The 24,386-nt window shown below is 38.1% G+C and overlaps 2 protein-coding genes across 2 annotated transcripts; one reads left to right on the top strand and one right to left on the bottom strand.

Annotated features, from left to right (window-relative positions):
• Positions 1-11,870: 11,870 nt before the first annotated feature.
• LOC131430327 (general odorant-binding protein 19d-like) lies at positions 11,871-12,564 on the top strand. Its single transcript, XM_058595210.1, has 2 exons — positions 11,871-12,020; positions 12,085-12,564. Exons 1-2 carry the CDS (start codon positions 11,961-11,963, stop codon positions 12,466-12,468), a joined length of 444 nt encoding a protein of 147 aa, XP_058451193.1. The 5' UTR covers positions 11,871-11,960; the 3' UTR covers positions 12,469-12,564.
• On the bottom strand, positions 12,531-15,065 carry LOC131430326 (atypical kinase COQ8B, mitochondrial). Its single transcript, XM_058595209.1, has 4 exons — positions 14,387-15,065; positions 13,246-14,317; positions 12,995-13,187; positions 12,531-12,936 (listed from the first exon to the last, which is right to left on the bottom strand). The coding sequence occupies exons 1-4, from the start codon at positions 14,763-14,765 to the stop codon at positions 12,577-12,579; spliced, it is 2,004 nt and encodes a 667-aa protein (XP_058451192.1). The 5' UTR covers positions 14,766-15,065; the 3' UTR covers positions 12,531-12,576.
• Between the last annotated feature and the right edge of the window lie 9,321 nt (positions 15,066-24,386).

Below are 24,386 nucleotides of genomic sequence, written 5' to 3'. Positions count from 1 at the left end.
TTTCTGGATTTTTTCACAAAAGCCATCAGCTCATTCGCAGTGACTCTACTTTCCTCAGGAACTAAGCTGTCTGATTGGTCAACCTCAGCTACGCTATCAGCAACGGCTCTTTCATATGGACTAACAATGTTGAGTCCTAAATTGTGAGAACACACAAACTGCTGGCCTAGCGCATTTGCCTTCTCTACTGGTGTGATTAAAGGTATTCCTTCAGCTGCGTCCTGGGGTGACATCAGAGGAGGAATAGGCTTCGGTTTTTTCTTAAGCACCTTCGTTAAGGACCAGAAGGGCTTTGAATGTGGGAGAATTTCTCGAAGCTTTTGCTGGAAGTTCCTGTTGCGAAGCTCAGATATCCTTTCCTGGATTATCCTAGTTAAGTTGTTATAAGTAGTCTTCCTATCTAGGATGCCAGTTCGTTGATACTGCCTCCGGTAGATATTCCGAAGTCGGATGAGTTTCTTGGTGACACTGTCGATTTGAAGAGAGGAACTCGGCATATGTTGTACTGGAACCGTCCTATCACGAGCGACTGTGATTGAATGCTGGAAGGAAGATAGGGCCGCATCGATTTCCATCGGGGAATCTAGTGGAACATTGATATTAATAAGTTGGTCGGCGATTTGTTGAAATTGGACCCAATCGGTGCGATAATAGTTCCTCCGTGGTTGAATAGGCACTGTTTCTGGTGAAGATCCCAACGTCAATATTACTGGAAAGTGGTCAGAAGAGAGCTCGTAGAAGACAACCGGAGAGCTGTCTATGGCGATGTTGCTGATGAATATATCCAAAATGGAATGAACTCCCGATCTGGAAAGTCGCGTTGGTTGATCCGGAGCGAAGATGTTGTATTGTCCAGCTTCGTAATCTTCGGCAAGTACGAATCCGTTTCGATTCTGTCTTCTGTTTCCCCACAGCTCATGCCGTGCGTTCAGGTCCCCAGCAATGATGAATTTGTTCTGTCGTCGAGTGAGCATAGCCAGATCTCGCTTCAATGATGCACACGTACCATCTCGAAGATTGGTTTGTTTGGGGCAGTACGCTGCAATGATGATGATGGGTCCCATTGTCGTTGTAATCTCAATTCCGATGGCTTCTATGAGTTGCAATTTAAAGGCTGACAGAAGCCTGTGCTGAATGGATCGTTTAATGGCAATGGCAACTCCCCCTCCTCTGGTAGTTGCCCTGTCGAGCCTGTGAATCCTGTAATTGGAAATAAAAATAGAAATTTCAGGTTTAAGATGAGTTTCAGTTAAAATAGCAATATCGGCATTCTTCTCTTGAAGAAAGTCGGACAATTCAGCAGTTTTGCTCCTGAGTGAGCAAGCATTCCAATTTACTATAACCAACTCATTATATTGCATATTCGATGATGAATTTGCCTAAGGCGTTGATTTGCTCTAACCGCGTTCTGCAGTTTCGTAGTTTTGTTGTCATTGTTTCAAAAATGACGATCAGTTGTTCAGCAGAGAATAAATCACCAGAGTCATCCTTTGCTTGTGGTTGATTATTGCCCCATCCAGGAGGGATTCTTGAGGAAGATTCTTTTTGAGATCCAGCGGCTGAAGTCTTTGGATTGCTGCGAGGAAGTGGCGGCAAATTCGGAATATCCCTCTTCGGTGGGAGCCGTGGGAAATTAACTTCATCCTTCTGTGGAACATTCTTGCGCGTTGATTGTTTGCGGGACGCCTGTTGTCGAATTTTTGTGAACTCAGCACGTTTGGGACACGATTTGCTAGTAGATGGATGGTCGCCATCACAGTTCACACATTTTACAGCGATGTCATCTAGTAGGCAATCGTTGGTATTGTGTGGTTCGGCACATTTCCCGCACCGACTTTTCATGTGGCAATTCCTCGCTCCATGGCCGTAGTTCAAACAGTTCGTGCACTGTGTGACATCCCGATGTACCGGTTTATACTTTTGCCATTCGATGATTATGTGAAATAACGATTTAATCGTTTTCAGTTGACTCATGGTGATGGAGCCCTTCTCCAGATGAATCAGGTACAGTTGATCTCTAAACTTTTTATCCGTATTATGTCGCTTCATTTTGAACACCATCAAAGGCTTTAGTCCAGCCTCCGACAGTGCCTGCTTTAGTTCGGCTTCCATCATGTCGGGTAGTCCTCGAAGTACAACCTTCATAGGTTTGTTGGCGGCAATATCGTGTGTGAAGTATTCCGCTTTTGTCTGCTTCAGATAACATTCCACTCCTTTGTAGTGGTTCAAAGCCGGAACAGTTATTTTGTAGCCTTCAGTACATAAACGGATTGTTGCCTGTAGTCCTTTGCTGATCAGTGTGTTGAAATCCGAGCGTAGAGTTGGTGGGAAGCCCTTCAGGTAGAAAGGCGGCATTTTTTCCTTCTTCTGCAGTTCCTCTTCGACATCTACTGGCAGATCAGCATATTGGTTTTTACTCAGCAAACGGTCGTTTACCTGTACATCACTTGGCTTCAGACGCTTAGCATCCTTTGGATCCTTCTCGGATCTATGGCGGTTTTTACCCATAGCTTGGGTAGGTAGACAACTGCGAATAAAAAAATAAAACAAAATCGAAATTAGTCGTAGTAGGTTATTCGTCTATCCACATCGAGTGTTAGATGACGAATGATGATCGATTTTTGACCACGGTTCCCCTTTTATACGCAGTCAGTCAAAGATATGTGCCTGACTACCTCACAATCGTCGTCCTTGCCCGAAAAAGCCAAGCAAAAGTAAAGAGTTTTCCGCGTTGTTTCCAAAGTTTGAGAAAACTTAATTTTTGAGTTGTGTGTGGTTATCTCACGCTGTTCAAAATATTATCCTAAATTCCTGATCATATTATTGGTGAAATGGTAAAAGAATTATGTTGCTACCGTTAATACAAGTCGAGATATTCTCGATTAAGTTCTGCCCATTCTTCCATATGGCTAATTTTGAAAAGGCACCCCATAGTAAAGTAAGTCGTATTCACGACAAAAAAACAACGGTGGAGAGCATTGCACAATATCAGCCGTTCTAATGGCTCTAAAAGTTTTCTAAAGAACTATTAGGATTTGTTGTTCGAAAATCGTAGGGAAATATCCTCAGTTTACTGCAAATCAAGAATAGTTTGCTTAGATTTGTGCACTTTTCGCTGTGTGAAATTCACAGTAATCGAGATCAAGTGAAGCCTTTTTTTGCGAAAAATGTTCCAGAGTTTAATGTCGTAGAGAATTACGCAATTTGACTATTGGATTACGTTGAAAATATATTCAACTTTTTCGCGATGTTGGAAGATAACCATTTATTTGACTCAACGTTGTTCATAGACTATTTTTTATTGTGTTGGTAGTTTTCACCCGAAATTAAGTGGCGGCAGACCAGAAGCAATGAAATATTGTAACAAAACGGGTTCGATTTTGTATTGCGTTGGAGGATGAGAAGTAGGCACAATTATGTATATAGTTTTGGCAATATGTATTAAATCTGTATCCTGCATGAAATTCGCATGGACGTATACAAATCAATACATTACAGGTAATTCTGTATGGATGGCAACTCTGTTGGTAAATGAAAAAAATAAACACAGTCTAGATGACAGACTGAATGTTTTTTATAGGCTAACGTGGCGCCATCATGACGTATGCGAGTACTGTCCCAACTGAAGGAATATTCGAAATGACCGTTAATATGATTGAAGAATCCAATTTGAGTGTCCTGTCTGTTAGCAGACCCTGTCAGCTTGGAGCGAAACAAATCTTCAGTTCAGCAACGGTATCGCACGGCATCACATTTAACATATCATGTCAATTGTATGGGTGCACAGTGCTGCTATTTTGGCGCGCACGAATTTGACATTTCTCTCCTTTACTTCTATGTACGAGATTCGATGCGAACTCGCCTGAGGGCGCCATGCTTGCAAAAAATGATGTTGCCAATGATTTGTTCTGGAATCGTGAGAGCTGGATATCTTGTTAATATGATGTATTTGCTGTTAGTCTGTGATCATGGTTCCCAGTTTCCGATTCCGAATGCACTCATTTATCTTAGCGATGGTTTGATTGGTTTTCACAAACTTAGGTTCAAATGAAAGGTCCTATACACGGAGAACCCTTCGATCATAAAATTGCGATATCACAGTTTTTTATTTTTGCGATAGTTGATTTAACTAATTTCTTTTTGATTCAACCAAAATGGTTTTTGATTTGCATATATTCAAGTAGATGAAAAATATATCGTTTTGAATGCTGTCAAATGCCGGAAACAGTTGAAAGCAAAACAATAATCGCAATGCAAAATCAACAACTTTTTTAGTTGAAATCTGTTCGCGTCGTTTCAAAATGTCAATGAAAACAACATCGATGATTAAAGCGTTTGGTAAAATTGTGTCTATTCAATTTGAGAAATTTATGGTTCCATAACAAGTGTTTATCTAACAGCGGTGTTGTGATAAAGTTAACCTTGTTTAAGATGAAAAAGATTTGTTGACAAATTAGAAAATGTTAATGAATGATCATCTCGTAATTTTTCAGGTATGCGCAAAAATTTTATACTTCAAATTCGATCATTATTTACTTCCAGCAGACTGTTTTATTCCCAGCTGTTTGATACCGATGATGATTAGCAATAAAATGCTTTTTGACATGAATTTAATTTATAAAAGTAACAGGAGCGAAGGGTTTCAAACACAAAGAACGCGCTGCGATTGAATGGCGCGTTTGAATTGCCGTCGCAAAATTCCAATTCCCAGCGGTTGATGCACTCAAGCTTATATAAATTGACCAAAATCAGTGCATAGCTTTAGTTCAACCGTTTGAAGGCATCATTTTAGGTAAATTTAATAATTTCGCTAATTTACTCGCCCCTCCGGGCACTTTTGCTGATTAAAAACGTTTTTCTACATCAATCGTTTCCGATCGAATCAGAAGTATTTTTTTAGAATTTAGATCTTTACTGATCTCAAAACAAACAAACAAATAAAACCGATTTAATTTTCAACTAACAGAATTTTGTTTCAATAACAACACCAGTTATTTCAACTAAAATATTTGTTGAAATTGAAAGTTATGTGTCCTCACTAATTGACAGCATTTTTTTTTCAAACAGTTGAATTAGTTGTTTCAACCATCGTTTCTGCTAATCGAAAAACAAAAATGACAGTTTAGTTAAAACAACAATCGATTAGTTGTACCAAATTTTAACCAATCGAATTCAGAAAATCAACTAATATTCTGGTTTAAATGGGATCGCGGGTGATTCCGTGTAGTCCCATTAGAAATTCTTGAATTTCATCCAAATCCGTCATCCGGGTAAAGTGTGTTGAAATTTCATACCATTACTTTAAAAAAATGTCTAAGTCGACCTCAAAATGCTCCAATCGGTAGTCATGATCAATAGATGGCCATACAAACCGAACCGAATTCTTTCAAGAATCGAAGAAAATTATTTTGAAGACAACCACAGTACTACATATGATACAGTGGATTGAAACAGGTTTTTAGGTTTCGGAGACGCCGATAGATTTATTTTTAATGTGGAACACATTTTTTTAATGTGGAACACATTTTTGTTTTCTATATAGCGGTGCAAACTAGAAACTCAAGAAAAATACACGTAGAAATGTGGTCAGGTTTTGAACAATTACAGCTCAGTCAATTTTGTATCAATTATTAATATTATGTCACCATTTGATTGGAAATATTTCTACGTATTGATTTGAATGTTCAGAGCCATGTATTTTCAATTTTATATCATTGAAATGTTGATTAATAGCTAGCAGTGTCCTATTTTGGCTGCAAATAATCTCCGGCATACCGGATTTCCCTGCCATAATCGACGGTTTTGAAGGAGTAAGCGATATATCAAAGGCAAAGCATCGCTCTGATTGGTCAATCGAAGCAAAAGCAAAGCTGTTGGAAGCACGCGAGTCTACAAATAGAAGCGAAATTATAGCTAACGTTTCAATATGATGGAAGCCGAACTAAAGCAGGCACTGTCGGAGGCTGGACTAAAGCCTATGATGGTGTTCAAAATGAAACGACATAATACGGACAAAAAGTTTAGAGATCAACTGTACCTGATTCATCTGGAGAAGGGCTCCATCACCATGAGTCAACTGAAAACGATTAAATCGTTATTTCACATAATCATCGAATGGCAAAAGTATAAACCGGTACATCGGGATGTCACACAGTGCACGAACTGTTCGAACTATGACCATGGAGCGAGGAATTGCCACATGAAAAGTCGGTGCGGGAAATGTGCCGAACCACACAATACCAACGATTGCTTACTAGATGACATCGCTGTAAAATGTGTGAACTGTGATGGCGACCATCCATCTACTAGCAAATCGTGTCCCAAACGTGCTGAGTTCACAAAAATTCGACAACAGGCGTCCCGTAAACAATCAACGCGCAAGAATGTTCCACAGAAGGATGAAGTTAATTTCCCACGGCTCCCACCGAAGAGGGATATTCCGAATTTGCCGCCACTTCCTCGCAGCAACCCAAAAGATTCAACCGCTGGATCACAAAAAGAATCTTCTTCAAAAATTCCTCCTGGATGGGGCAATAATCAACCACAAGCAAAGGATGACTCTAGTGATTTATTCTCTGCTGAACAACTGATCGTCATTTTTGAAACAATGACAACAAAACTTCGGAACTGCAGAACGCGGTTAGATCAAATCAACGCCTTAGGCAAATTCATCATCGAATATGCAATATAATGAATTGGTTATAGTAAATTGGAATGCTTGCTCACTCAGGAGCAAAACCGCTGAATTGTCCGACTTTCTTCAAGAGAAGAATGCCGATATTGCTATTTTAACTGAAACTCATCTTAAACCTGAAATTTCTATTTTTATTTCCAATTACAGGATTCACAGGCTCGACAGGACAACTACCAGAGGAGGGGGAGTTGCCATTGCCGTTAAACGATCCATTCAGCACAGGCTTCTGTCAGCCTTTAAATTGCAACTAATAGAAGCCATCGGAATTGAGATTACAACGACGATGGGACCCATCATCATCATTGCAGCGTACTGCCCCAAACAAACCAATCTTCGAGATGGTACGTGTGCATTCTTGAAGCGAGATCTGGCTATGCTCACTCGACGACAGAACAAATTCATCATTGCTGGGGACCTGAACGCACGGCATGAGCTGTGGGGAAACAGAAGACAGAATCGAAACGGATTCGTACTTGCCGAAGATTACGAAGCTGGACAATACAACATCTTCGCTCCGGATCAACCAACGCGACTTTCCAGATCGGGAGTTCATTCCATTTTGGATATATTCATCAGCAACATCGCCATAGACAGCTCTCCGGTTGTCTTCAACGAGCTCTCTTCCGACCACTTTCCAGTAATATTGACGTTGGGATCTTCACCAGAAACAGTGCCTTTTCAACCACGGAGGAACTATTATCGCACCGATTGGGTCCAATTTCACCAAATCGCCGACCAACTTATTAATATCGATTTGCCACTTGATTCCCCGATGGAAATCGATGCAGCCCTATCTTCCTTCCAGCATTCAATCACAGTCGCTCGTGATAGGACGGTTCCAGTACAACATATGCCGAGTTCCTCTCATCAAATCGACAGTGTCACCAAGAAACTCATCCGACTTCGGAATATCTACCGGAGGCAGTATCAACGAACTGGCATCCTAGATAGGAAGACTACTTATAACAACTTAACTAGGATAATCCAGGAAAGGATATCTGAGCTTCGCAACAGGAACTTCCAGCAAAAGCTTCGAGAAATTCTTCCTCATTCAAAGCCCTTCTGGTCCTTAACGAAGGTGCTTAAGAAAAAACCGAAGCCTATTCCTCCTCTGCTGCCACCCCAGGACGCAGCTGAAGGAATACCTTTAATCACACCAGTAGAGAAGGCAAATGCGCTAGGCCAGCAGTTTGTGTGTTCTCACAATTTAGGACTTAACATTGTTAGTCCACATGAAAGAGCCGTTGCTGATAGCGTAGCTGAGGTTGACCAATCAGACAGCTTGGTTCCTGAGGAAAGTAGAGTCACTGCGAGTTAGCTAAAGTTATCCCAGTTTTGAAACCGGGGAAAGATCCTTCCTTTTCCAAGAGCTATCGGCCTATCAGCTTACTCTCTGCCCTATCCAAGCTGTTTGAAAAGTCAATACAAAGGCGAATTCTTGCTTTCGCAGATGAACAGGATATATTTCTGGAAGAACAGTTTGGGTTCCGGAAAGGAAGATCCACCATCCACCAACTCACAAGGATTAACAACGTCATCCAGCAAAACAAATCAGTGTCCAAAACGACTGCCATGGCAATATTGGATATTGAAAAGGCATTCGATAATGTGTGGCACGATGGACTGGTGTTCAAACTGCATCGGTATAATTTTCCCATGTATCTTATTAAAATTATCAAAAATTATCTTGCAGATAGAGCATTCCAGGTTTCTCTGAATAATGCACTTTCAGAAAGATTTACTATTCCTGCTGGTGTACCCCAAGGAAGTATCCTAGGTCCCATTCTATACAACATTTTTACATCAGACATCCCACCTCTTCCGGGTGGTGGTGTTCTGTCACAATTTGCTGATGATACTGCCATTCTTTACAAAGGTCGTGTCATTAATGCTCTGAAGAATAAACTACAGACAGGTCTGGACGCTTTAACGGAATATTTTACAAGCTGGAAAATTGTGATCAATGCAGCAAAAACTCAGGTCATCTTGTTTCCACATTCAAGATCTCCAAAACTTGTTCCATCAGACGAATGCAGAATACGATTCGGTGATGAGGTCATTCAATGGTCCGATGAAGTTATCTATCTAGGACTCACCTTTGACAGACATCTGATATTCAGGTCACATGTTGACAAAATCGTTCAAAAATGTAGCATACTCATCAGGTCTCTGTATCCGCTGATTTGTAGAACATCTAAACTGTGCCTGAAGAATCAGATGGCTGTCTATAAACAAATCATCTACCCCGCAATTGAATACGCAGTCCCTGTTTGGCGGGGCTGTGCACGAACACACAAATTTAGGCTTCAGCGCATTCAAAGTAAGATCTTAAAGATGATTCTAAATCTTCCCCCTTGGACAAGGACTAGTGAAGTACATGAGATGGCCTCACTGGATATACTAGAACAAAAATTCGAACAATACTGCACGAAATTTGAAGAGAGGTGCTCAATCTCTGATATACAAATAATTCAAAATTTGTACGTATTAGGTTAGGGATAGTTATGAGTAGGTAGACATTTTATAAATAATTAAAATAAATATTATGATTAAACATTAGTATGTAAAACAAGAGTAACTAAAACACCTATTATTAATAACGAATCGTATGAACAACAAAGATGAAAGGCCAAAGGGTCAAAACACTTGTACTGTAAAATGTTGATGTAATACACAAAAATAAGATTAATAAACAGATATTTATGCAAAAAAAAAAAAAAAAGCTAACGTTTCAGTCTTATGCGTAGCTTGCTAGAGGTAGTTTGTTGCTACACAGCAAGATAAAAAGTGCCATAAACGATTTGAAGCTTTTATTGGTATGCTCTGATCTTGTGTCATGCAAGATTGGATGAAATCCCATGTTATCTCGTTTCGCCTGAGAAATTGACAACTACCCCAGGGTAAATTTTGAGTGCGACTAATTTCTAATTTAGGGTAACAGAGGTATTTTGACCACTTCATATATTTTGGCCCACCTAACAAACTTTATCAATTTCATCGGATTTTATCGATGTTAGGTAACCCATGTTGCATTAATTTGAAGCTAATCACATTAAATTACCTATTGCGGAAGGGGTTTTCGAAGATATTATAACATTTGGGGGATATTTTTACAAAGTGGGCCAAAATAAAATCAATCTTAAAGTGGGCCAAAATACCTCTGTTACCCTATATAAGATGAATTCGATTGATAATGAGAAATATTTTATCGCTTCAACCGAAATCGCAAAATGGTAGTAATGGTAGAGAAACGCTATTAAAATAATTGCTTGCATAGAAAACTTGAGCACAAGCTTGGTGAAGAGAAGCTTAAATCACAGACTAACAGACATGACAGTATGAGTAAATTCTTATAAAAATATTTTTTCGTGATGCACTAATTCCACCTATATTGTACTGCGCGAACTATTTACTATCGGTACAGCCCTTGTGTTACGTAAAAATTTTTTTACTAGTTGGTTTCCCCTCGTTTGTCAACACCGATCAGCTGCTTGCAGGGTTGCCTGATTTCATCGAAATATTTGATAATGAATCGTCACAATAAATTATTGGATTACGTAGAGTGACTATAATCAGAGCGACGACAGCTGTTCGTTTGGAATGACAGCTACCAGATCCAAACGAGCAAACGACCTGTCAATTCAATGTAAAGCTAATGGAATGTTTTGAATTGTTGCCTACATTACGGATGAGAAGTCGTCACTCTGGTTATAGGCACTCTAGGATTACGTTGATAATAAATTTATATTTTTTAGCGATGTTGGAAGGTAAACATTTATTTTTCTCAACGTTGTTCATCTAGATTATTTTTGATTGTGTTTGTAATTTTCACCCGAAATTAAGTGGCGGCAGACCAGAAGCAAATAAATATTGTAACAAAACGGGCTCGATTTTGTATTGCGTTGGAGGATGAGAAGTAGGCACAATTCTGTATATAGTTTTGGCAACATGTATTAAATCTGTATCCTGCATGAAATTCGCATGGAGGTATACAAATCAATACATGACAGGTAATTCTGTATGAATGGCAACTCGGTTGGTAAATGAAAAAAATAAACACAGTCTAGATGCCATCATGCCATCATGACATACGCGAGTACTGTCCCAACTAAAGGAATATTCGAAATGACCGTTTATGTAGTTAAAGAATCTAATTTGAGTGTCCTGTATGTTAGTCTGTGCTTAAATATCGATATCCGTATCGCAAGCATGTACAAACATTTAATTGTATACATTTGGGCTATTGATGTTATTTCGTCGGCTACGAAACAAATACAAATCACGATAAATAGAGTCTATATTCTGGGTTCGCGTGTTCGGTGTTGATTCCTAATAAGGATCAATCTAAGCAGACTCTTGTGCATTTGCGGATTCGAAAGTGTGACGATTAATTGAAAATGTCAATCATTGGAAATTTTGGTTGCCTTGTTCCACATCAACGGCTCGAACAACCCCATGGGGCTGATCCTTGTAGTTTTTTGTTATGATAATGGAAACATACATCGGACTGTAAGTCTAAGCATGGCGGATCGGATTGATCATGAATGCACCGAATGCAAAAAGAAAAAGGGAGGGCATAGTGACACAAAAGAAATATTTTGCCTCTTATTACGAATATCGATGGACGGTAACGATATTGAGGTTGAACACGAACTCGTGTGATTAAACTTACTCAGATGTCATGTCACCGGGTTTTATAAATAAGTACCGGCAAAAATTGAATTAATTTCTATTTGCAGCTAATAACATTATAACCAATTTATAAGTGCATTCTGAATCTCGATCCTTTTCGCATTTGATAAGCAGGTTAACATCATTTCCTATAACAACCAACAGTTAACTGCGGAACTGAATGATATCATTTTTATGTATCGAATATTTATTATAGAGAAAATGTTTGTTTGCTCTGTGAAATTATCGTATATTCTATACTCCATTGTTCAAAATTACTGTTACCTATATGTAAACAATATAAACGATAAGTATCCACCCAATTGTGTTCGAAATTAAAACAAGCTAATAATTATTCATTGAGCGACTGTGACGATACCATCTAGGCCTGTCGAAAGAAGCGCTTGTCCGGAAGTGGGATGATTCGGAAAGTAATCAGTTGGGCGTAATCAGACAAATAAAATGACCTACGATCATGCAATTTTTGTTCAGATTGAACGCTATTCGACTGGTAAAGACTTATAAATGAAAGTACAAATAGTTGCTTATTCAGTTTTTAGGTGACCATTGATCAGATTGGTAAGTGAAGGTAAAAATGAATTCTAAGTTTTACTTTGTTGCCGTATGCTTCGTTGCTGTCTTAGCGGTTGTAAAGGTGATTCCACGCCCATCAACGGCTCATTGGTGTGTCAATGATAGTAATTTTCCAAGATTTTCAGGCAGAGCAATCTGATGAAGAAATGAAAGAAAGGGGCAAAGATATGCTTCGTAATTTAGCCCAGGACTGTAAGGAGAAAGAAAAAGCCTCGGATGACGACGTGGAAAGTATGGTTGAGGACAAGATGCCTGAGACTCCTGTGCAAAAATGTTTCATTTCATGTATGCAACAGCAGTTCGGAATTTCTGATGGGAAGACATTTTTGAAAGATGGATTCATACAGATTAGCACAATGATATTCAAGAAGGATGAAGAAAAACAGAAAATCGCCAAAGAAGTTGCCGAAGAATGTGACGGCACCGCTAATGAAGATCGCTGTGAGCTGTCGGTTGACATATGGACTTGTGTGAAGTCTGCAATGGAGAAAAGGGGAATCACTTCCTAAATGCTGTGGTGAAATATTTTCCTAAAAGTGAAACATTTCTGATCAAATCAAACAATAAAATGTATTGATTAACGCAGCTTCTGAAAACAAATCTTTTATTAGATCCACTCATCCGAAATTATAATTTTTAGAAACTTCAGCAAACAGTGGTTTGCAGTCTATTTTGGCGTTCAATCTAGCGCATAGGAGAAACACTCCCGATAATTTCCTGTGCAGCGAATAGATTTCTTCTGGCGGAGGGCATAAACGGTGCGCGACCATGACCGGAACAAGGGCAGCAATCTTTTTCGTTGTGCTTTGCCGTCCAAATTCGAACTCGCCATCAACGCTGAACACTTCGCCTAAAATCAACACCGCATCGATGTGAGCGTTCTCCATGGCTACCGATTCGTAACCGGTAAGAAAACCCATTTTACGTGACAGCTGCAGGATACTTTGTCGATCATTTTTCGTGGCGGCTTGAATAATCTTAAAACGAATTCCTGTTAGTAAAGACGAACACAAGGGAGATGGAAAAAACACTAACCCGCATATAATCATCCATGAAAGGCTTGGCATAGAACCGCGTAGCACCAAAATCTATTAACATTATTTTCCTAGTTTCACTATCATACAGGAAATTCGACCAGTTTGGATCCGTCTGCATACAGCGGTAAGTGAACAACTCGTTCAGACATAACTTCATCACTGAATGTGCAATGTGATTGCGATGTTCTTGGCTGTAGAAAAACAAATCGATGAATAATTTCCAAATTTCATAAATCAATTCATATTCACCTCATACTGAAACACTTGTCCATGGGCAAACCGGGAACTAATTCCGTGGTAAGTATGTTCGCCGAAGTCAGTTCCATTATCACCTTGGGTACTCGAAATTCCGGCAAGTGATGAATCATTTCCCCGAACCGATCAGTGTACTCTGCTTCTCTGTTGTAGTCCACTTCCCAGGCCAACTCCCGCTTTGCTACCGTCACCACATTGTCAATGAAGAACCCAGCTGGGAAGACATCCCAAACTTTGAGCATCGATACCAGATTATCAATGTCACTTTCAATGCTTTTCGCCACTCCCGGGTATTGAACTTTGATAGCAACCTCCGTCCCGTCATGAAGCACGCCACGATGCACTTGTCCGATGGAAGCAGCTGCGAATGGTTTCGGATCGAAACTAGCTAATTTTGTTCTCCAATTTGCACCTAAGCCGCTGACCAATTGTTGCTCAACCTGCCAGTCGGGCATATAATCTGCAGCTTGACGAACCCGCTCGAATGCTTTTACCAGTTGCGGCGAAACAATATTCGAATCCTGAATGCTGAGAATTTGACCTAGCTTAAGTGCTGCTCCGCGTACTTTGCACAACGTGTCCACAATTCTCTCCGCATTACTGGGACTGAAAAGGGCTTCCTTGGGATCCAATGTACCGCCCAAACCGAGAGCTCCTTTGGCTAATTCGTTTACTGTGCCGAAACCTAACCCGGCGAAAAGGCTTCCGAAAGAAGCTAGACGAGCAACCCGAGATGACGGAACTTTGCGCTGTTTGGCAATTACACTTAACTGAGGCAAATCGATGGGTGCAGCTTCCGCTGGAGGATGTGGTTTTTCAGGCACTTGAAAAGATTTGTAAGAAGACACGATGTTCATCATTTTCTCAACCTGCTTTTCATCGGCCGTTAAGGGCTTTGGTTGGATTGGGTTTGACGTAAGGTTCACTACTGAGTCCAGTTCCTTCTTGGTTTCATTTTGCTTAAGTTTTTCGCCTTCGAACGTAAGGTTGATTTTACGATTTTTATTATGTTCAGATAATATAGCTTCCAGTTCTTTCAACGTTATTTTTGATATATCCAGATTTCCTATAAAATAAAAGAAACGATTGTTTTGTTTTGTCTTTCCATTAAAGCTTGCTGTCAATTCAATCCTACCAATGTCCGACGTTCCATCATCGGTTCTCTTAGGCTGCTGTTGACTAACGTTATCGTTCATAAAGTTGGGCGATCCTCCTGGGAAACCTCCTGCTTTCGACACCGAAATAGCGGTCAGCTGTTTCAGTCCTTCCGCAACGACTGCTGTCCGCTCCAGGGTCTCCTTCAGTAGGCCTCCTGCTTTTTCCAGTTCCTGGCTTGGATTTTGCAGAATTTTCTTCACGGTATCTTCACTCTGTTGAAGTTGTCTCTCCAGCAGCTCACGAACGCTGGAGTTGACCCATAGGTGACGAGCATAGTCACTTTGGGTTTTCGCTGACGCTTCTGCTATTAGTTTGAGGGCCCGTAGCAAGGCAAGCGCATCCTGCATACGGGACATTATTTCACACTGCACTTTAAACTTAACTTGTTTTTCGTTAAACGAAGGGTTATTTCGTTACAACATAACTACAGTCGATCCGTGCATTCAAATGCGAATTTCACAACACTAGCTCATATATTAGATAACATCCAACGCACCGGTCATCACGCGAAAAGATTCTGGATGGAACTGTCAAAATATACAATCAGCTGATGAAAATGAAATACTACCAATACACTCAAATAGCAAAATAAACAAAACAAATTGTCGCACATATTATGATATTCCATTTTATGAAGTTAACGACTAATAAAATAAGAAATTGCGATTGTTTCAAATTTAGACATAGAACTAATTAGAAATGTTACATTAATTTTTAACAACGCAGACAGCTTCTTTGATTGAAACCAAAAATGTTGCGCATGCGCTACCGAGAGCCAAGCCACGTGCTTCGTATGTTTATACTCGATTAATAGATGTGTGCGTGTATTTTCATGACACACGAATTGAAAGCAAGCATCAGAAGAGAACTTGCACACAATTTTTGCACTAAAGATAAACGTGAGTAACTCTTGAATGGCCAATGGTAATAAATAATAAATCAAAATTGTATATGAAACAAATTTTGCTAATATATTTGAAATGTAATATAAATACATTCGTTTGAGTAGATTGACTCAGTCAATGTGCTAGGCTAATAATGACGGATTGACTTTATAAATTTTAGTTTTAATTTACCACTAACATACTAGGAAAAAAGTTACCTCAGTGCAAAAATATTATAATTCATGCAAATTTATACAGATTTATGAATGCCACACACTTAAATTTGATTGCGTAGTTGAAATCTCGTCAAGTACTTTTTAATTAAATTCTTACCAAAAATTGACATTTTTGGCAGTTCAGCTGTTGAGAACTCGTCAATTGATGTAATAATTGCTGAGCGAAATTGAGAGTGCATTAATACGTAATTATCTTCAACATAGCAATCTATTGATTTTGAACGTATGCAGAGACCAGTTAAAATTAAAACTGACTTTCTAATGGCGATTTCCATTGAAAAACACTGGTGGCGTGGATTGCTCTGGTTTTGCACTTTCGAGCAGAAATCGCAATGAAACACCGTCAGAATGTTGCATTTCTTCACGAAAGTGCAAAACCAGAGCAATTCACGCCATCAGTTTTTTTTTCAATGAAAAACGGTTTAAACGACGACACGACCGGGCACTCCGAATAAAAATTTGCATTAAAATTGTCCGTAAACGATTTACCGCCAGTTACCACAAATATAGCGACCCCCTGATGAAGACAAAAATAATCTTCTCGAGGAACACTGCTTAAGTTGCTATGAACTAGTTACCAAGGATCCCCAGAGTAAATAAACAAACATTTTGAGAAAGTTTTCAATAAGTTTTTAATTTTTTTTTCGAATTCCTGAGAACAATTCGAGGATGTAGATCAACGAAATGCTACATCCACCATCAGTACGATTAAAGTGAGTGCTTAAATTTTGTATCTGTGTTTTGAGAGCATTAATTCTTTTGTATGTAAGCATACTATCATAACGCTCCAAACATTCTCCTGAACAACCTGTTTATTGCATATTTCTACATTTCTTCAGATTCATTTCTATTCTTTGTAGTGTTCCTGAAGTGGGACATTAACAATCATTACAGAGGCAAAGCTTAGAAGACGGATTTATAAAATAATTATTTTTATGAAAAAGAAAACAAGATGAATAAAAAGTAAACAAAAGCAACTTACATTACATTATTATCTACAAAAGTTGCACATACCTATTCCGTATTCAAAGCAACTGTACTAATCATCATCTAATTCATTGTGCCACAATCGACGCATGGTTAAAAAAACAAAACCAATATTTTTGATAACACTTTTAATCACAAGATAAGAGTTACCCAAGAAAACAAATATTCAATAAAATTCTAGAAGTATTACATTGATGCGGATGCACAAAAGAAAAATAATGTTTTTTTAAGTTACCAGATATTTTTTTTGTTTTCTGCATATTTTTGCTTGAAGAAAATGTTTCACTCTCACTTGGTTTCTTGTGACAATCACCCCAATTCTGTATTCCGATCGAGTCGGTATATTTCGATCGAATACAAAAATTTGTATTCTGTTATACGATCGAGTAATGGTTTAGTATGGAAGACTCGAACTCGATCGAGATACAGAATGCAAAATTTTGTATTCGATCGAAATAATCCGATTCGAACAAAATACAGAATTGGGGTGAATAAGTGGAATACATGGATTTTATAATAATGATGAATTATTGTTATAAGTTTTAAAAGTATAATTTTGAAATTCTTTTCGCTTCTCCATCAGCAGTGGCTCGACTTTCAAGTTTCCTAAAGTTCTTTACGTCATCTTACGATTATCGCTTGTAAATAGAAAGTACACTCATAGCTCACATTATTTTTATCCCAATTAATTTTTCGATGGGCTGACTGTAAATTTTTATGTATCAATTCAAATCATTGAATATATTTTTATAATTCAGACTTGAATATAGGATTTAAAATCCGTAGAAAACTGTTTTCGTTTAATCGCAAGTGAATCTCTCTCAGTTTGCACGACAGAAGAATTCTTCTACCCATTCCAAATGACTAGTCGATCCACTGTTCTGATGCTGAAGCAGTTGCAACTTTCCACGGGAAAAGGATTTCCCACTCGGAAAGTCCATTTTAATTATTCGCTTTGAAATATTAAACACTTTTTTCTTTAGTTTTGCGTTTTTTATGCGAATTTTCGAAATTAGGCATGTTTTTTTTACACATTTTTTCGTGCAAGTTTTTGAAGTTATGTGGTTTTCTTGTTCTATCTTAGAAATGTACGAAGCGCTGAAGTCTGCTTTCTTCAACCTTTTTTTCTAAATTTACTCACTGGGAAAATTTTCTTGTTTCGGGATAACACCAGATCTCTACGTATCATGCGTTTCTAAAACACTTAGCATAAAAAATTTCTAGTACAAATTTCGATGTTTCTAATTTTTTTTGTCTTTTTCATATAGCAAGACCACTGTGAATACTGGTTTTTCAGCCGATTCGATTCAACTCGATGAACTGAGCAAATGTCTGTATGTATGTGTGTGACAAATATGTGCTGAATCGATTTTCACAAACTTAAATTCAAATGAAAGGTCTAACGATCTCATATAAAGATCCTAAATTTAATTCGGATCCATCTTCCAGTTTCGGAATTACAGGGTGACATGTAATGTCTCTCAATTTTCTCGAAGATGGAAGAACCGATTTTCATAAACTTAGATTTTAAATAAAAGATCTTATAGTCCTTATTCAACTAAGAGGTCTTCAGATGCCATAGACTATCCCGATTTTTATTCAGATTCAACTTCTGGATCCGGAGATAGAGTGTTTAAGTAAATATGTCAATTTGAAAAGTTTTTTTGTTAATATGTAACCATGCGGTGAGCAACCAATTCTTTAAATTCACTAGTAAATTTCACTAGTTCGCAGATCAAGATAGTCTAGGGTCAAATAAACTCATATCAGATTTTCATAAAACAAACTTAAATTTATAGATCCGAGAGTCCCATAAAAATATCCGGTTCTAACATTACAAGGTGAAAAGTTTTCAAAATTTCAAATCGTCATGAAAAATCGAAAATGTCTTCCAAGTTGTGCTCGAAACTGTTCCAATTTGTAGGTCATGTTAGTTTATGGCCACACAAACTGATTTCAATTGTACTGGACCCGTTATTTATTTCAAGCGGCCATTTAAATCGAATGTAGTATCCACAACAAATTTAGGAATTCCATATAAAACTGTAAGACTTTTCCTTTGAACTTATAAGTTTGTGAAAATCGATTTGGCAATCTTAAAGAAAAGTAAGTGAGATCCTTTTTGCAGTTTTTAATCACCATTTCCAATTCTTCCGGAACCGGATTCAGATAACCGGAATAGCCGAAGTTGGTTCGTTTGCCAGCAACAAATATGACCTCCAAATTAGAACAGTTTTGAACCTGGTTAAACCTAGACTTACTATCTCATGCTCTATTTTGATAAAACCAAATTAACGAAATTTAACAAACGAAACGAACTTGCGTTTCTGTTACGTCTGCATATGTAAGTCAAGCTAAACAGCGTGAATCAACAGCATAAAACATGTAGTGGAATTATTATTATTATTATTATTATTATTATTATTATTATTATTATTATTATTATTATTATTATTATTATTATTATTATTATTATTGTTATTAAGCCATCTCTGAGAAAAGTGAGTGCATATTTTTGTTACATACATACACACACGGACACATACACACACACAGACATTTACTCAGCTCGTCGAGCTGAGTCGAATGGCATATGACATTCGGCCCTCCGGGCCTCGGTTGAACAGTAAGTTTTAACAGTGGTCGCATAGCCTTTCTATATGAGAAAGTCAAAAAGTTATCACCATTAAAATAAATAATATTTAATAACTCTTTACTATTTTGCCACTAATGTTGTCTTTAAACAGATACCAGTAATCAGGTATACTGTTTGCAACCTTCATCGGTGTATTAATTCAAGCTCTTTCTTCTGATATTTACGGTTTTTTATGCGAAGTTTCAAAGTTGTGCGGTTTTTTTTTTCAAAGTTAATTTTCGAAATTTTGCGGTTTTTAATGTGCTTTTATATGTAATACTTGAAAAATGATTTGAGTGTACTTGCATCCGGTGATATTCTTCCTAAGTGAATCGCATTTGACTGGATTCAAATGTCAGTTAGATTATGAAATCAAAATTGCAAGTGTTATTCTTCCATCTACCCAATTTTCATCTACCATACTGTTTGCTTTCCGTCCTCTGGCAGCATGATTAATACTGTAACAGATTACGACATTGGCGTCTTTTATTACCCGAATTTGGACAGTTTCTAGAAACCTCGCGCGTTTATGTACAATAGTGCAGTCTATATATTTCCATATAGCAAGCATGTTGGAATTGCATAACCACGTCGATCGTCTTGCTTCAGGCCTTCCGAATTTGATTGTTCTGATAAACTGGTTCATGTTTTTTTAATGACCACGTTTCCATGCATAAAATTACCGCATTTTTTGCGTTTTCTCTTAGCGCAACTTCTGATGCTGTTTTTTGTTACGCCTAGTCTGTCTTAGATCTGATTTATTTTTTCATTCTCTTCCGTTTTAGGTGTCCACTTTAATTGTTATGCTTTTACCGAAATGGCATAATTTTAACAGAAAAAACCCTTCTTAATCCACCTAGTGGTGTGATAATGCCTTTCTCTTCTTTCATAACAGTCTCATGAAAATATGTTTCAAACTTTTATTAAATAATTTTGAATACTAATTTTGACACCAATTGATTCAGATTGATTCGAGTAGTTCACAAAAGCATGCTTCAGTGTTTATGTCACACAGTCAGCATCATTTTTCCAAACCAGTGCTTGACATTTGCGTTGCCTATTTATAATCAGTGATGCTAATCTAAAAAAGCCTTCTTAGTCCACTCAGTGGAATTTTCATATATCTTGAAAAATCACCATAGGGGGGAGTACATGAAATTTTCGAAATCGAAAAAAATTTTTGATGCCAAAAGGCTTAGAATTGCATGAAACGTCGAGATTTAGTGTCATCTCGAAAAAAAATTTTTTTGAAAAAGTCGACTTTTTGGGATATGAAATATGAAAATTTTTCTAAGTCCCAGAAAGTTGATTTTTTCAAAAAAAATTTTTTTCGAGATAACACTAAATTTCGATGTTTCATGCAGTTTTAAGAGTTTCGGCATCAAAAAAAATTTCGATTTTGGAAATTTCATGTACTCCCCCCTATGGTGCTTTTTCAAGGTCGAAAATTGTCAAACCTTTACCACCGGGCAGCACCCCTTACGCATGTCCGATTTAGGTCAAATTTTGCATGAAGGCTTTTTTCGAGGTGCTTAAACTTTTGAGCACTAGAGTTTAACGAAAATAGAGGTGATTCTAAAATTTTGGCACCCATATATATATAAGAGCGGTAAAAATCAATGTGTTTTGTCGGTTACGTCACTTATACCATCATATATCTGGAACCAAAAGTCACAACCATTTGATCTTCGAACTTGATCAATGGCCCGACAGTAGCTTTCAAACGAGCCCAAGTTTGTTAAAATCGGTTCAGTTATCTCTGAGAAAATTGAGCGCGTTCAAATACAACGCTTTTTGTCGGTTACGTCACTTATACAATCATATCTCCGGAACCAAAAGTCACAGCCATTTGATCTTCGAACTTGATCAATGGCCCGATAGTACCTTTCAAACGAGCCCAAGTTTGTTCAAATCGGTTCAGCCATCTCTGAGAAAATTGAGCGCGTTCAAATTCAACGCCTTTTGTCGGTTACGTCACTTATACAATCATATCTCCGAAACCAAAAGTCACAGCCATTTGATCTTCGAACTTGATCAATGGCCCGACAGTAGCTTTCAAACGAGCCCAAGTTTGTTAAAATCGGATCAGCCATCTCTGAGAAAATTGAGCGCGTTCAAATACAACGCTTTTTGTCGGTTACGTCACTTATACAATCATATCTCCGGAACCAATACTCACAGCCATTTGATCTTCGAACTTGATCAATGGTCCGACAGTAGCTTTCAAACGAGCCCAAGTTTGTTAAAATCGGTTCAGCCATCTCTGAGAAAATTGAGCGCGTTCAAATAGCACGATTTTTGTCGGTTACGTCACTTATACAATCATATCTCCGGAATCAAAAGTCACAGCCATTTGATCTTCGAACTTGATCAATGGCCCGACAGTAGCTTTCAAACGAGCCCAAGTTTGTTAAAATCGGTTGAGCCATCTCTGAGAAAATTGAGCGCGTTCAAATGCATGCAGGCTTTTTTCGTTTTATGCAGTCACAGCCATTTGATCTTTGAACTTGATCAATGGCCCGACAGTAGCTTTCAAACGAGCCCAAGTTTGTTAAAATCGGTTCAGCCATCTCTGAGAAAATTGAGCGCGTTCAAATAGCACGATTTTTGTCGGTTACGTCACTTATACAATCATATCTCCGGAATCAAAAGTCACAGCCATTTGATCTTCGAACTTGATCAATGGCCCGACAGTAGCTTTCAAACGAGCCCAAGTTTGTTAAAATCGGTTGAGCCATCTCTGAGAAAATTGAGCGCGTTCAAATATCTTCGAAAAGTGCACATACATACACACACACATACACACACACATACACACACACACACACAGACATTTTCCGATCTCGTCGAGCTGAGTCGAATGGTATATAACACTATGGGTCTCCGAGGCTCCGTTCGAAAGTCGGTTTTTCCAGCAATTCTAATACCTTTCTATAGAGAAAGGCAAAAACCCTTCTTAGTCCACTTAGTGGAATTTTCATATATCTTTAAAAATCACCATAGGGGGGAGTACATGAAATTTTCGAAATCGAAAAAAAATTTTGATGCCAAAAGGCTTAGAATTGCATGAAACGTCGAGATTTAGTGTCATCTCTAACAAAAATTTTTTTTGAAAACATCGACTTTTTGGGAGTTTTAAGAGTTTTAAGAGTTTTGGCATCAAAAAAAATTTTCGATTTTGGAAATTTCATGTACTCCCCCCTATGGTGCTTTTTCAAGATCGAAAATTGTCAAACCTTTACCACCGGGCAGCACCCCTTAAGCATGTCCGATTTAGGTCAAATTTTGCATGAAGGCTTTTTTCGAGGTGCTTAAACTTTTGAGCACTAGAACTTTACGAAAATAGAGTTGATCCCAAAATTTTGGCACCCTTATATATATAAGAGCGGTAAAAATCAATGTGTTTTGTCGGTTACGTCACTTATACCATCATATATCTGGAACCAAAAGTCACAACCATTTGATCTTCGAACCTAATCAACGGCTCGACAGTAGCTTTCAAACGAGCCCAAGTTTGTTAAAATCGGTTCAGCCATCTCTGAGAAAATTGAGCGCGTTCAAATAGCACGATTTTTGTCGGTTACGTCACTTATACAATCATATCTCCGGAATCAAAAGTCACAGCCATTTGATCTTCGAACTTGATCAATGGCCCGACAGTAGCTTTCAAACGAGCCCAAGTTTGTTAAAATCGGTTGAGCCATCTCTGAGAAAATTGAGCGCGTTCAAATATCTTCGAAAAGTGCACATACATACACACACATACACACACATACACACACACATACACACACACATACACACACACAAACACACACACACACACACACAGACATTTTCCGATCTCGTCGAGCTGAGTCGAATGGTATATAACACTATGGGTCTCCGAGGCTCCGTTCGAAAGTCGGTTTTTCCAGCAATTCTAATACCTTTCTATAGAGAAAGGCAAAAAGCCTTCTTAGTCCACTCAGTGGAATTTTCATATATCTTGAAAAATCACCATAGGGGGGAGTACATGAAATTTTCGAAATCGAAAAAAATTTTTGATGCCAAAAGGCTTAGAATTGCATGAAACGTCGAGATTTAGTGTCATCTCGAAAAAAAATTTTTTTGAAAAAGTCGACTTTTTGGGACTTAGAAAAAATATGAAAATTTTTCTAAGTCCCAGAAAGTTGATTTTTTCAAAAAAAATTTTTTTCGAGATAACACTAAATTTCGATGTTTCATGCAGTTTTAAAAGTTTCGGCATCAAAAAAAATTTCGATTTTGGAAATTTCATGTACTCCCCCCTATGGTGCTTTTTCAAGGTCGAAAATTGTCAAACCTTTACCACCGGGCAGCACCCCTTACGCATGTCCGATTTAGGTCAAATTTTGCATGAAGGCTTTTTTCGAGGTGCTTAAACTTTTGAGCACTAGAGTTTAACGAAAATAGAGGTGATTCTAAAATTTTGGCACCCATATATATATAAGAGCGGTAAAAATCAATGTGTTTTGTCGGTTACGTCACTTATACCATCATATATCTGGAACCAAAAGTCACAACCATTTGATCTTCGAACTTGATCAATGGCCCGACAGTAGCTTTCAAACGAGCCCAAGTTTGTTAAAATCGGTTCAGTTATCTCTGAGAAAATTGAGCGCGTTCAAATACAACGCCTTTTGTCGGTTACGTCACTTATACAATCATATCTCCGAAACCAAAAGTCACAGCCATTTGATCTTCGAACTTGATCAATGGCTCGACAGTAGCTTTCAAACGAGCCCAAGTTTGTTAAAATCGGTTCAGCCATCTCTGAGAAAATTGAGCGCGTTCAAATATCTTCTAAAAGTGCACACACACATACACACACACACACACATACACACAGACATTTTCCGATCTCGTCGAACTGAGTCGAATGGTATATAACACTATGGGTCTCCGAGGCTCCGTTCGAAAGTCGGTTTTTCCAGCAATTCTAATACCTTTCTATAGAGAAAGGCAAAAATGTATTTGACCATTTTTCAATTGTTATATTTTAGGCAATATGATGGAAGCACTACATAAAAATTAGTTAGATAGGCGATAGGGCGAATGGACCGGTTATATGGTTGAATGAAAATTGTGTTGTTACAATCGGCATTGACATTGACGGCCGTTGAAAATCTCGCAAACTTTTGGATGATAGCTTGCATACCTTTGTAATATTTCATCCAAAACCATTCGATACTCGATACGATATTTCGAAATTTT

This window comes from Malaya genurostris, chromosome 2 (genome assembly GCF_030247185.1).
Source record: "Malaya genurostris strain Urasoe2022 chromosome 2, Malgen_1.1, whole genome shotgun sequence".
NCBI classification, from domain to species: Eukaryota; Metazoa; Arthropoda; class Insecta; order Diptera; family Culicidae; genus Malaya; species Malaya genurostris.
The sequence above is the reverse complement of the archived record's forward strand: the minus strand, read 5'-3'. Positions and strand labels throughout refer to the sequence as shown.